At 30.5% G+C, this 15,565-nt stretch overlaps 1 protein-coding gene across 1 annotated transcript in view; it reads left to right on the top strand.

The window, feature by feature from the left end:
- Positions 1-12,413, top strand: part of LOC125065631 — a 44,395-nt gene extending 31,982 nt beyond the window's left edge. The window contains exons 4-7 of the mRNA XM_047673364.1: positions 5,669-5,746; positions 9,412-9,549; positions 10,954-11,050; positions 11,217-12,413. Of these exons, the coding sequence (XP_047529320.1) occupies positions 5,669-5,746; positions 9,412-9,549; positions 10,954-11,050; positions 11,217-11,370 (467 nt within the window). The 3' untranslated portion in view covers positions 11,371-12,413. The remainder of the gene's footprint in view (positions 1-5,668; positions 5,747-9,411; positions 9,550-10,953; positions 11,051-11,216) is intronic.
- The last annotated feature ends 3,152 nt before the right edge of the window (positions 12,414-15,565 follow it).

Genomic DNA, 15,565 nt, shown 5'->3' with positions numbered 1-15,565 from the left:
TAGTTTCACTTGTATGTTTATCTATTGTTATAATATTAACAATTCTGTCGCTATTTCTAAACCTTAGATCGACCAATACCTCAGACACGTGTGGATTAATAGTCATTTATTAATAATATTTAGGCGTGTGCTCTGTAATATTAAAAAAATAACAATGCACCACAATGAGATATTTTATAGACATACATTGAATCGCTCATATTTTTTTTTGCATTAATAACTTAAGCTTTAATAATCTGGAATGTGTAATAATTAACTTCAATATAATTTAATTATAAAAATAAGTACAGACTAAATTGAAATTATGTATTTAATAAAAAATCAGAGACAGGCTGAAAATTAAATTCACGTTGACATTTACGAATAAGTTTGCGCAGTTTAACGAAGGCCTCTGGCAGGGAACTCGAGCAAATCAAAAACTATACTTGTTTTATTGCTAAAATCATATGGTATGTATGTTATTACCATATTGAGGAAATTAAATTAATTTTATTTTGAATGTGCAGCGACATAAAAGTTCGTTGTTAAACGAATAAGTATACTGACAAGTATATTTGCCTCTTATTGTAACAACTTGAAACTGGTTTTGAAATGCTAGTAAGCACGATTTGTATTAGCGTTCCTATCTGTAGTAAGCTATCCGTCCACCCGATGACAGATGGCTAGTTTCGATAGGAAATGCTAACCGTCGATAGGTTATTGAAAAGAAAATACTTGCAAAAATACGTGATAGATTTGGCTACCTTTAGTTACTGAAATTAGGGATAGATAAGTTATTGAAGACGGATGTTAGTCGTTGCATGATGTCATTCTGTTAAACGTGATAGTTTGCTGTATAATTAACATGTGAGTTGAAACAATTTGTATTCTTGCCAAACATGTTGGATAATAATATATAAAGTTGTAATTAATTTTTAGGGATTTGTTATATCAATTGTATTGTATTGTATTTATGCGATTAATTAATCAATCTTGAGACATTGTACAATGTGTTATTTGTTCTGCCCACACGCGCAACTATTTTTGATAATGAGTGACTATTTAATTTAATAAAGCTATATGCATACGTATAAAACACACATAGATACGAAACTCACACATTCACAATTATAATAATATTTTTATTTTATAAATATTATTATAATTAAAACTATAATACATAAATGTATGAAGATTAAACTATATCAATAATCGCAGATTAAATGATGTCGTGTTGGAAATACTGCTCTTTCAAAATGACATACCAACATACAGAGGCGAGTCTAACGACCTGTCAATTACTGTCCGCTAAGAAAATAATATGGAAAGACAGATTATGCAAGAATAAATATCGCTAATGCGTTTTCGTTTAAATATATACTTTATGAGGTTGTTAAATTATAAAAGAAACAAAATATGCTCCGTTTTAAATGTAACTTTTCATATTTAAGATTTATGTTGACTGACTTACTAACATTGCACTTTGCTTTTTAATTTCATATTCTATGAAAAACGAATATATTATAACAAATTAAAATGTTTTCCATTTTGTCGTAGCAGTGATAAAACTGATAATTTTGGTTTATGACCTTGAATATTTTTAGTATAACTAAGGTCTGACCCAAGTTTCAGCATTAATTCATTATTGTTAGTAGAATTTAAATTTTGACAAGGCAGCAACAATAGCGCATAGCAGTACCAAAATATAAAATGCAAAGGATACGATTACAATCAATGACATGGAATGAACTACTTACAGTATAAATACAAAGAGACTTAAAATTTGAGTAATTACTTCGTTTGCAAGGTAAAGGATAGATAGGGATAAGGTGTGGATAGATAAAGTAGATCTTACCCGAACTACAAAGTTTTAATCCAGATATCAAGTTCCCTTTATTTATTATTTTTACGATTGGCAATAAAGTATGTATGATATACAATTCTGACACACGTCAAGTTCATTAACGAGAGCAGCGTGGTTGAATTAGACGACTTTCATTCGACTTCACCCTAATAAGTTCAACGGGATAAAAAATTACTGTTGTATGTTTTTGGGATTACAAACGCAATTTACAAGGCCGCGACGGATGACGCATGGTTTTTTTTTGACATACGTTTTCGGGCTTATGGTCAACCTAATAATAGTCAATAATCATCACTGTCCACTGGCACCGTATGAATTTTCCATTCCATTCCTTACATCGCCAATGTACTACAAACCTTGAGAACTAAGATGTTATGTCCCTTGTGCCTGTAACGCTGACTCACTCACCTTTAAAATCGAAATACAAAAGTACTAAGTATTACTACTTGGCGGTATAATACATGATTAAAAAAATATTAGTGTCAATGTATGAATTGTGAAAATCAACGCAATAACTGGAGGAATATTCTAAATTAACACAAAAAAATAAAAGATCCACACGACCCACACAATAAGATTTATAGTCACCGATAAAAATACCACATTGGTTCTTACAAGTCGCCTCCAGCTATAGTGGCTAGTATGTAGCGTGTGTAAAACGTAAATAAATAAACAATGCAACGCTGTGCGCAGTTAACGTAACCGAACGAAATTACTACATATTAATAGCTGTACGTGATGTGATTACGAGACTTGGTAAAACATCTATATCAAACTATATGTGTACCTAAATTATGACATTTACGCATGAGAAAGTATTATCGTGTCTTCGTATACGACGTATACGATAGGTTTACTTGCAATGTTTATATTAGGGGACAAATAATTACAAACAAAAAACAGTTTTATCAAATTATGAAAAACTTTTTAGAATACAATTAAACTATTTTCAAACAACGTTGATGTTGAAATAGACTAGTTTTGACAAACATTTTTATTTTGATTTTTTTTATATATTTCGCTTAGGGTTCGTACTTGCGATAAAAAGTTCCTTATAGGATCTATGTCGTGTCTTTTTCACCATCTGTCACAGCCTATATTTACAAATCTACTGGACGAAAACCGTTGAGGTATTTCTATAGAGTTCGGTGACCCAATAACTAATGTAAGGTATAAATAAATTAATGCTGATTTCGTCGATTGCGTTAGGGATGCAGATTAGGACGCAGGTTTATTTGAACGATTACTAGTGTTAGGCGAAAGAAAAACATAGAAATAGAACCGGCATGTGTCACTACCACCACCAATATAACACACCAATAACATTATGAGTATTGGACGAGTGCTTTATATTAGGCCATCAAAGTATATATTCTTCAAGACCATCATGTCTTTCTTTCTTTCTATGTAAAAATTTGAACATTTGCACATACTTTTATAAATGGATTATTTATTATTTTCTAGTATTCGTATATATTATTAACTAGTTGTTCCGCTACGTACTTTATAAGCTAACACAATAAATAGGCTATCTAATCATATATTTTATAATAAAATATATAGTATATGAGCTTCACACAAACTAAAGAATAGATATCGGTGAAGAGCATATCGGAGAAGGAGCATAACAACTTGGGAGTACCGTTTCATAACGGTTGTCGTCAGGGCGCATCTTACCCAGAAGGCGCGTCAATAAGTGTTTCACATCAAAAATGACTCCTTCAGCTTCATTTTACTCCCAGCAAAGCGAGCTATTACTGACAGCTAAAAATAGATGTTAATAAACGATTGCACTAAACGTCATCTTGGAATGCGTTCAATTAAAGATTGTCAGTCACACATATTTGTTTTCGCTGTCTTGATTGATATTTGTCTTGTAATTGTTTGAACACGAATACTATATACGTTTCGTTTTCGTATTCTGGAAAGCTATAATCTCGTGAAATGTCCACGTAACTGTACCGTGTTACGGATTGAAGTGACATCTGTTTTGTGTCTTAATCTTAGAACCGGAAACATTACGAAATAGAAATTCTTTTACTCATCATCTAAGCGCTTGAAGTGGTCGTAATATATTTATTATTATTTCATATTTTCATACGTCCATGATCTTAATAATTTATGGGACACTCGTTTCCTAAATTAAAAATGTAATGCAAGCTACTTCCATTAATGCGTGTATTATATTATACGACAAGCTGCTCCGCGCGTTTTCAGCATTATTCGATACTGCTTTGCCCTAATGGGTCATAGCGTGATGAAATATAGACTAGTCATGCAATATAAACTTTATCAATAAACGGGCTATCTAACGGTAACCTATTTCAGTCCTGATCCTGAATGATCAACAAACAAACTATTGAATAAACTATTTGTGGTTAAAATTATTTGGCCTTGTAGAATTACATAAAAATAAAAATGTGATAATAAAATAAATATCAATACTAAATTTAGATCGTTTTTTCCATTACAAATGGACACATCAATTTTCAATCAGGTAGATAACGTTGATCAAATAGATGAGATTAATAACCTTTAGAACCTTTTCACAGTGTCAATTAAAAAATCAAATCATATGTTAAAAAGAAAATACTATTAGATGAGGCCTATTACGTTAAAATTGTATATTGTGTTTATTATAATAAGCCTATGTAATTTATTGTGCAAAAGAGTAACAGCTGAATTTCTCGCCGGCTCATCTATTTAGAATAATTTCGAACCGATGTTAACATTTACATTTAATATAATCCTGTAAAATGAGGTGCTCGTAAAAGCCGACTCTAATAAAATATATTCCTACTTTATGCACAATTCATTCATCAATTTTAAAGGCTTGTTTCATAAATTACACGTCACTCAATCAACTAAGTATTGAATAATTGTTAGTGTGATTAAAATAATAGAATTAAGCCATATGACATGCCTAGGTAGGTATACCTACTGGAACTGTTGAAAGCTTTGATTTATGGGCTCGTTATTCGAAGCAATAAACACTCGATGACCGGTTTATGGTTGAATTTCCTTAATAGTTTTCTATGAAACAAATTTCTTCTTCTGAACAAATTCGTGCCTAGAAAATATACCAGCATGTTTATGTTGTGTCTTTTATTTTCTAACGACACAAATATGAAGATATTATATCTTATTATTATAAGAATATTATAAAGTATACGATTGTGACAAGTTGTAATAACTGTCTGTAAACCTTTCGATTATTTAGGTAGTTACTAGTCTAATTTCTATTTAAAATACCCAATCACTTATTTACGTTACGTATTAAGTGTCGATTTTAACGTTACAAAATACATGTCTTCTCACTGAATGCCCGCGTTATAACGACTCGTGAGCATTGCAACACTCTATAAACAGAAGTGTGACTTAAACACAATCTTACAGCTACCAGACGTTGATAACAATATATAACAACGCCATTATTTTGGTAGTTACACGTAAATGTTAAGATTTTTACTAACCACAAAACCCGCATATATAGTTCAAAAAGTGACCTTATTGCTAACAAACCAGACATTATAAAATACATGGGCTTACAAGTAAATTTATTAAAGACACAAAATTAAAAAAGTTTACGTTCGAATCCTGTCATATACAACAAAGCGACATGACCCAAAACAAGTTTCTGATTAATTTATCAAACGTCAATTTAAAATGGAATGAATATTTCGTACCATAATCGCAAAGGCCTGATATTAAAGTTACTTTATTTTATTACTTGATATATCTGAGAGGCTTCAATTTCGAATGTGTTCCGATTTTTTTACGACGTGTGCAATTATATTTGTCATTCAATAAAAACTATTGTTGCAGATTGTACAAATTACTTAGCACAGCCGACGATGAAGAATGGCAAGCCAGCTGATCCCGCCTATGATATTGACATAGCCAGTGAGTATAATAATAGTATCATTTTATTACTTGAAAGGATCCTATTAAACTTTTCATCTTTATAAAATTATATAAACGATTTTGAACTCAATCCTTACCGGTACAAGATTGGAAATACAATTTCAGTGAGAGATCAGACAAAGCAGAAAGCTCATGACAACCGGACGATACAGTGAAACGACTATTATAAATTAAAAAGGTCATTAAGAATATCTGAGTCTCTTTTAAGTAACTGGTCTTACGTCATTATGATCTTGGAGTAATCACTGTGTTAATGATTAGACAAAGATTGAATTGTAAATCTTAAACAATAAATTACTTTAGTCTTACGCAAAAACAAATATAGTTCTTAATTTGTTCATTAAATTTTATTAAAGTAGAAAAAAAATATGTTTTCTTCTGTTCACGTACTGTGAAGATTTTTCTTTGTCACACCGTATTTTCTTACTTTAAAATAAATAAAGGAAAAGAGGACAAAGCTATTAGTTTTATTTGCTTTTTATGTAGTTTACTTTTAAATCAAAAGTCCTCAATGGTCATACAGTATAAAACTATTGGAAGTGGTATATGTCTTGTAGTAATATCCCGTAAATTTTCCACTGCTTGGCAAATGCTACTCTCTTTTAAAGGAGAAGATTTAAATCCTTTATATTCAATTTTATGATCTTACTATTTTTTACCTATGGTTTAGCTCCCACAATTTTAATTGATTGATTTGACTTAGTTGAAAAAAAATAGTATAATTGTTATAATAATCTTTGGCCGCCGTTACTAGTGAGATATGATACAGTTTTTAAATTTTGATATAAGGTTATAACATCAAAATTTTTACATAACACTTAAACGTTTAGACTACCCAGAGTATATAATATAATACATTATACATATATTTTTTTTTCTATATTTACCCATAAATATATATATAGTAAAGCTCCAGCCTATTACTGTCTTACTGTAGAGCAAGTACTGTAGGGCTCTCTCTTTTAAGGACATGATTTGAAGCTTACTCCAACATGCTGCTCCGATGCATATTGGTTGATAAAAAAGGTATGCTTTAGATTATAATATGTATAATAAATTAAATAAAAAAACACAAAAGTAAGAATATTTCTTATGGCACGAAGGTCATCTTAGCTCGTCAACTCAAAGCAGCAGTACTATTCTGTAAGATCTCACTTCGGATCTAGCATCTAAAACGTTGAAAACCGACTTAATGTGACTTTCTATTACAAACTAAAATTTTCTCATTATTAAATTCAATGTCGTATCACTTCCTTATTACAATGGAAACATCGATCAATCTATCGAGAAATTCTTGCAGTAATATTAACACAGACTTGTTAAAGCATACCTTTTAATAATACATTAGCTACTCCTCATAGTTTTACCCACGCTAACCGTTACCGCTCCGCCTCCATAATTCACAGCGTAATGTCATAATTAGGTCTAAAAAATGTGCTATGTGACGCAAAAAGAATTCTTCAAATCGTACTAATATGTCCTGATATAACCTAACTCGAACGAACTCTTCAGCTTTATAGATTAGTGGAGATTTGGTCTAGAGTTACGGTAAGAGGCTTATATGCACATCAGGCTCAGTGGACTTTAAACTACAATGGTAAAATTATTAGAGAAATATAAGGAGCTTACCTCGATAATACTTTAGTATTGTCGATACTATATAAAACGATCTTTGAAATAGTTCTTCGTAACCGATAGATGACCACAATTTACCAAGCGTCATTAATCGTCGTCTCGCTTCCCGACAATTGATACTGGGTATCTTAGTTAACTTCGTTGATCCTGAAGCGGTTCTAATATTGGTTTTAACGATTCAACTTGATAGGAATTTATATTTATTGGATACTATAGCAATGTTTACCAAAATATACGACAAGTTTCAGTGGACCGAACTCGTGATTCTAATCGTGATTCTAACTCTACTACTCGACGGTAAAATGAAAAATGAAGAAGCCTATATGGAACAGATTAAAATCTACTACATATGCAACAACTTCTACTTAGAACAATGTTAGTTCATTTAGAGCGCCGTTGCAGAATAAGTTCCAAATATTATTTTAACGATAGGAAACCGTTGACCAGCAAACAACATACAGCTTTACTTAACTTTTATTCTGTAACTATTATTTCTATCATAAATTTAATACATTTCCATTTAATATTAAACCCTTTACGAAATAGCTCACACTGGATTCATTCATCATTTTTGTAATACCGACAAGATGCGCTCGGAGAACTTATTTTTAAAACTTCACACTACCCCAAGTGGTGTTGTTGAATGTGAACTTATAACTTGCCTTAACAGCATGTGTCCAAATGGTCAAGAATTATCAGAATTTTTTTTTTCAAATAATCCGCATACACATATAAAGTAGGTATAGCATATTATGAAAACAATTTAAGTTATGGTAGGGCAATGTGCTATCCCATTTGAGAAGGTACCATCTACTCACATATTCTACCGCCAAACAGCTTACTTACAACAAAATACTTAATATAACTGTATTCCGATTTGATTGGTGAATGAAACTTCTAAAAGTCACATAAAATTTTAGGTAAGGAACGGTCACATTACCCACAGCACGTCCTAATGTCTACAGGCGATGGTGACCACTTGCTATCATATTGTTTTGATTTTGCCAGTCAGCCTGGTTATTTGTAATAAAGGATATATGATTTAACATTTTAAAAGCTAAGATAAAACGTAAAAATATCATAAATAGCTTTATTAATAAAACTACGAACGACGAAAAAATCGAAAATCGTTAAAAGGCTTCGATAGAAAATTCGAAACTCACGATCATTAATTAAGCTTAAAGCTAAGCTGGAAATCGGTTTTTCACTATGAAAATATCCACAATAATCCACATTAATAATCGTATTATGGTAATAGCTTTTTCAGTTATGGTATTTTAATATTTCATCGGTAATCTATATTTCATAAAACAAAGCTGGAGAATTAATTCCATGAACTAATATTGCATTAGGCTGTTCATCTATACATATAATAAAATTGGAGTGTCTGTTTGTAATATTAAAATAACCGCGTTTTACTAAATGCATATGTATGTATACACGGTACAATAACATATTTTACAATTTTTGTCTGTCTGTTTGTTCCGACTAATCTCTGGAACGACTGAACAGATTTCGACGGGACTTTGACTGGCAGATATCGGATGTAATAAGGAGTAACTAAGGCTACTTTTATTTTAGAATTATATATAAAATAAAAATAAAATCACGCTACAATATACAAATAACTTAAATTCAAACAACACGCACGAAGTCGCGGGCACAGCTAGTTTTTAATAATTAAGGACAATAATTATACGACCAGAGGAGTCACCACATTCATCCTTAAATATGGCATTCAAAGTTAATAAAATATAAGATAATCAATTTTATTAAATTATAATTGACTTATGAGAAATTTCCGGTCAAAGCTCATATTATTCATTCTGTATTAATATCTCAGTTAGATACTATGGAATGTATGATATCAACTTTAATCGTTTAGCTTTGCAGGCGGTTTTATAAAGTTAAAATGTATTATATTCAATGGATAATTATTATTATCTTCAATTTATAAGCTTCTTTGATTCTACTAAGGATACAAATTCTGATATACTGTTATTTTGCAGATTACGTGCGAACAATGATCTCCTTCGGCATCATCAGTCTTTTTGTAATGGCGATGGGATGTGGCTTCTCCGTGTACACCTTCAGAAACCCGCGTTACATGTTTAAACGTCTCGCTGCTGGCATACACTTCATAAGCAGTAAGTGTTCTGTATTTTGTAACATCAGCAAACTAAGAATCCGCTGTCGCCCTTTATCTTTAGATAAACTTTCCGGATGAAACTTGATACAAAGGGATTTTTGATATTATTGTCGTTAATTCTATTTATAATTTTATAACAAGAGAATATCAAATGTTGCTTTTCATTTAACTTTTTAGTTGCCCGTAAATATATAATAAAATGGTATTTTTTTCTTTTGCCGCTGAATAGTAGAACTATATGTTTATTTATTTTATATGCTTGTATATAGTTTTCCATCATCGTGTTCTCTACAAAATTCATAAAATTTTAAGCAGAATCTAGTTGAAAAATTCATACATCCTAAGCAAGACTGGGAAGTTACATACGACCTTTTAAATTTAATAAAATAAATTGAAAATGTTATTGTTAGCCGGAAATAAAGTGAACCCTTCAAATTCTTTTGTGATGGTTCGCGAAAATTTGCGGTTTATTTACAGTAGCCGCAAATATTCGTGTATTAAAATAGTTCAAGGTCACGATAAATTAAACATTTGTGCGTTAACGATTATATTCGTCGTCCCTGGATCGTGTATTATTTCAATGTCAATATAATTTTATTTTATTATTTTTGTTTTGGTTGTTACTTGACGATAATAAAATCAAAACAGCATTTACATTTCTTCAGAAAACGCTTGGGATGAAAAATTTAATTACATAGCTAAATTATATGTACGAATAGTATTTTTATAATTTTTAATCTATAATCATTTTTAAAAGTATATAATATGTGCTGAATATATCCGTGAAATTAGTAAATGACAAAAAAAGTTTTTTTTGAACACGAACGATCCTAGAATTGCAGGGTAAAATTTAAAACAAACAAAATTCAGTTTTATTAGACTTATTTCAATTGTGTACTTGTAAAGCAGTAAAGAACGTCCTTGTAAGATTAAAACTTTTGAGACATATTTTTTTCAACTTGCAGTGAACAAGCGACGTGGATAAAGCTCTTAAACTTTCTTTTAAACACGAGAATGGCTCTTTGGCTATTAGTTTTATACGAGCTCGTATTTTTATTTAATATTGTTATTGAAAAGTTGAGTTTGAAATATGTTGTTATGGTACGGGTAAATGGGAAACCTGATTGTATGTGGTCACCACTGCCTTACATCGCCAATTTGCCACCAACCATCCCATGGTTACTCCTTCGGTCCATACTACAATGGAAATGAAATGTTATGTCCCTTGTTGTTATGTTATCTACCTTCAATCTGGAAAGCAGTAATGCTAAGTATTGCTGTTTGGTGGTTGAATATATAATGAGTGGGCTTCAACCAAGTGTTCTGTAGTATTATTTTTTTATAATGTTGGTATCGAAATGACCTTTATAATTGTGTATTATATTTTTAATTTTCTATACAGCCGCATGTACATTCGTCGTGGTTCAAGTAATGATGTCTTCCGTGGACCATATGAAAAAGAACTTGAAGTTTATTTATCCCGAACGTGCCTATCATTAGTAAGTCAGATATACTTGTGTTTTAATATACTTAATATTTTGGTTCATTTAAAAAAAAGTCTAATTTCAAATGAAATCAATAAAATCTTACAGACATGATTATATAACTAAGGTTAAGCCTGGGAGTTTGATTTTTTTCTTGGTAACATTGAGATTTTCTTTACAGTTTCCACATCAGCTTCTTCCTGGCGTGGTTCGTGGTTTTGGTGAATCTCTTTGCAGCTGCTTCGTTCCTCTGGTACTCTCGTAAAAGGAAAGGCGACAAAGCAGCGACAGACGAACTAGCGATGGCCGACGAGCCGACGATCATCGGTCGATGACGCTTCAGACTCAACTCCATACGACCTCTCCTGTCGAATGGACATTTTCTCAATTCTATATTGAACAGTGCTCAATTGACCAATAGCTGTAAAAGTTATGTTATGAATGTCTTCCACGTATACTTCAAAAGTAAGCGGGTTTGTAAAAACTCTGCTGAATACGACAACTTAAGTTAAAACATCGCCAGGATTCAACGATTAAATCCTGAACTTATTTATTCTCTTGAACTACTAGTTACGTGCCGTCGTAATAAATTAAATCAAGCTGTTTCGTAAACTAGCTAACTTGCTTATCTATTTTTAATTGATTTACGCGATGTTATAATTTAAGTCTGTAGAGTTATTATGTAAGAACGAACTCGAAATTCACCGCAGAAAACGATTTCAAAAGAAAATTTCAAAAAAGTCGTATGCGAAATTAACTACTATAATTATTACATTAAAGGATCGAAATAGCGTAAAACCGTAAGTCGGTTATTAACATTTCACAAGTGAGACACGAAGTGAGTTCTTACAGATAAGCTTCGCTGTATTTTATTGAGAGATGGTATATCTAAAAATATATTCTACATTTGGCGATTTTTTAATTGCGTCTTGTTAATCTTGTAAGCGTCTGATGTATTGTTATTGTTATTTCGTTTCTGGCTTGCGATGTGTTATGCGTGAAATTGTATATTGTGTATATTCCTTAGACCTATGAGATTAACAACATCCTTACTGTTGATATATTAAGTATCATATTTCTCAGTGCGATTCAAATTAGCTTAGAAATATTTCTTACTAAAGGACCAGATGTTGGAAATGATATCAATGTTTATTTATTAATAATTATTATTGAAATAAAACATATCTAAGAAATTGATCTATTTTAATATAATTCTTGAACATTTTTCTATATACAACTAGCATTATTCTATGCGTATTTGAATCGTATTTGATTATATTTATCGTTGCTGCCATAAGATTATTATGTAATATATAAACGCATAATGTAAATCTTTATCTAGTCAAACTATTTACTTATACTCGTATTGGAACTATTTCGTTATTAGCACAATGACATGTTTACAAGTAAAATGTACAAAAGTAATAATAATTAAATAAATAGATTTTTATTGGTTACTATTCAAATAAATGAAATACTTTTTTTTTTTCTATAATTAATATGTATTTAAATTGCAAAAGAATGTTATAAAAAAAATTATGATCAACCAGGCCGATTAAATACTCTTTATTTCTGTTTTTTTTTTTTACATTATTATATTATATCAATATCAAACTTTTACTTACTACTTATTAAAATTTTGTTCTATCATTTATTCGTGTCAAAAAGAATGTCATAAAAAATATTTTATGATCAACCAGGCCGAAGAGCCGAGATGGCCCAGTGGTTAGAACGCGTGCATCTTAACCGATGATTTCGGGTTCAAACCCAGGCAGGCACCACTGAATTTTCATGTGCTTAATTTGTGTTTATAATTCATCTCGTGCTCGGCGGTGAAGGAAAACATCGTGAGGAAACCTGCATGTGTCTAATTTCAACGAAATTCTGCCACATGTGTATTCCACCAACCCGCATTGGAGCAGCGTGGTGGAATATGCTCCAAACCTTCTCCTCAAAGGGAGAGGAGGCCTTTAGCCCAGCAGTGGGAAATTTACAGGCTGCTAATGCAACCAGGCCGATTAAATACTCTTTATCTATGTTTTTTTTTTATATTATTATATTATATCAATATCAAACTTTTATTAACTACTTATTAAAATTTTGTTCAATCAGTATCAACAAAAATGTAAAACTCTAAAGAAAAATATTTTAAATGATATATTTTATTAAACAAATTTATACTTAAACTTTTAATAATAACAAGTTTCTTCCGAATTCAAACTTCAACTAATTAAATTCTCCCATCCGTTATAACGAACGATATACGTATATCGTACGCTGATAAGAAAAAATATTAAAAGCATTATATAGATTTGAAGTAAATATGTCATGGTGCTAATTACTTGATATTTATTTTTGTCTATTTATAAATATACGCTCTTTAATAATTATTAAGTAATATGATTTGGAGCTTTTAGCATATTAAATACAAATTGTATTTTATATAAAATTATAATTTTTCTCCATCAATTCATTTCACTTTCGGGATGTTGTTTGTTTATAATAAATATTTGAAATCAGATCATTACCAGCCTTGTGTTTGAGCTGTCTTTAACCACATATTGTAGTAAGCTCGTGCAAACAACAATGACCTCTAATACAGTTTAGTAAACACTAAAATCGTAAATAACGATATTTTCAAACGAGAATAAGACCTAACAGATATTATTTAACAATATTTTCATTTTGATTAATTTTTATCAATTTATTCTAAAATTCCATTTAATGATATTGAATCATCACAAATACGTCTTACTTATAAACTTTTTATTAATTGTGTGTTTAGTTAAACACTGATATCTGTCTTTCGGTCATAACTGATTTGACATTTAAATTAAGAAGATTTATTGTTTAACTAATCCTAAGCATCCAGAGAGTCGTTTGTCTTTTTTTTTTTTAATATTCTCTTATGAAAAATAATATCTGAAAATTTTCAGTATATATTTATTGACAAAGGAGGTCGAATCGTTAAATTGTTATGTTTATTCAACAAAATGTAAATATTATAATTATTATTATTAATAAGTTTCCTAATTTACAAACTGTTTTTATTCCAATCTTAATGCATTATCTCACATGTCGGTGTTCTGTATGTACGTTCAACTTATTTAAATAAAAACTTATTTGAGTTAATTTCTTTGAAAATGTTTCCCTTTATCCTTACAAGAAAATAAGGTTGAAGTTATGTACTGGCGTGTAAATTATATTGAACGTAAACCTCGAAACTCGACAACTTCATATATATTCTTAAATTGTAAACATTATGACAGACGTAAACATTTGTTTATTTTTGAAGAAAACTGTTTATTTCACTTTCTTTTGACGTTTGAATGCTTTATCCGAAACCTTGTTACCTTAAATAGAGGGTTCCGCAATAAAACAATTGATTATCGTTGTTTAACGCTATCACATAACATTAAAGCGGCGTAAATTACAAACAACCTCAATTTGTCTTGGCATTAGTATCGCTGTGAAAATAAACAATGACATACTTTGAGAAAACACAGAGACGGTACGTTTCTTTCGTACGTCTTTCTTCTTTTTTTTTATATCAACACAAATAGGTTTTTAAACGAAACATTAACAAAGTTATGCAAACAATGAGAGAAATGAAAAAAATATATACATAAGAGTATAATTTAACAGGTCGACATCGAGTTCAAAATTCCATTGAATTGTAGAAAGAAAAATTTTACTCACTTCTCGTCGGTCTATTTTAAGCTGTGCATTGTCGAGGAATCTGGCAGCGGCCCAGAGCTGGCCTGTGACTCTGCCAACCTCAAACAAAGGTTAGTGTCCTAAAAAAAAACTGTCCAAGGAAAGACCGGTCGTGCTAATGAACCGGTGTAAGATGAATTTAAGGGTCCACTTAAACAAGAAAATCGTCGTTGATAATATCTCTTCAATAAAGATTTCGTACAAAAATATTATAATATTGTAGACCACGTTATGAAAAACATAAACTTATCCTTCGTACAATATTTATTGAAATAACTTTTAATTACAGTGACTTTTTTTTCTGCATCCTCTATTTATATCCTCCGGTTTATGAAACGCTGGTTAAAGTCAGGTTAACTTATTACGTCATCGATTGCTATCGACCAATGACCAGTCAGATAAAGCCTAAATTAGTTAGCTTGAATATGATCAGAGTTTCAGAAACTCAAGGTCAATATTTTACAATTTGCGCCAGATATGGGCTAAACTTTTAAGTGTAAATTCTTAACTTATTTTTAAGTGTTTGTTTTATTTCAGAAACTTACACAGACGTATGCACGGTCAAGTTTTGAGTTTTAAATTTGTCTAACATTTTAACACATCTATTATAAACCAACTATAAACTTAATATCATAATACTAACTGTATTTATTTGTAAAAAGTTTTTTCGCTGGAGTTGATATCGTCTGTCGTAAAGGTAAACTCATTCCATAATAATTGAACTTGTTGCATCAAAAATAGTTTCAGTGTTAGTATTAACATCAATTAGTTACGTATTGAATTTGAATACAATACAATAGAACAATAGTGTAA

The sequence above is a fragment of the Vanessa atalanta genome, chromosome 8, assembly GCF_905147765.1.
Source record: "Vanessa atalanta chromosome 8, ilVanAtal1.2, whole genome shotgun sequence".
NCBI classification, from domain to species: Eukaryota; Metazoa; Arthropoda; class Insecta; order Lepidoptera; family Nymphalidae; genus Vanessa; species Vanessa atalanta.
Note: the sequence above shows the minus strand (reverse complement) of the source record. Positions and strands in the feature narration are given on the sequence as shown.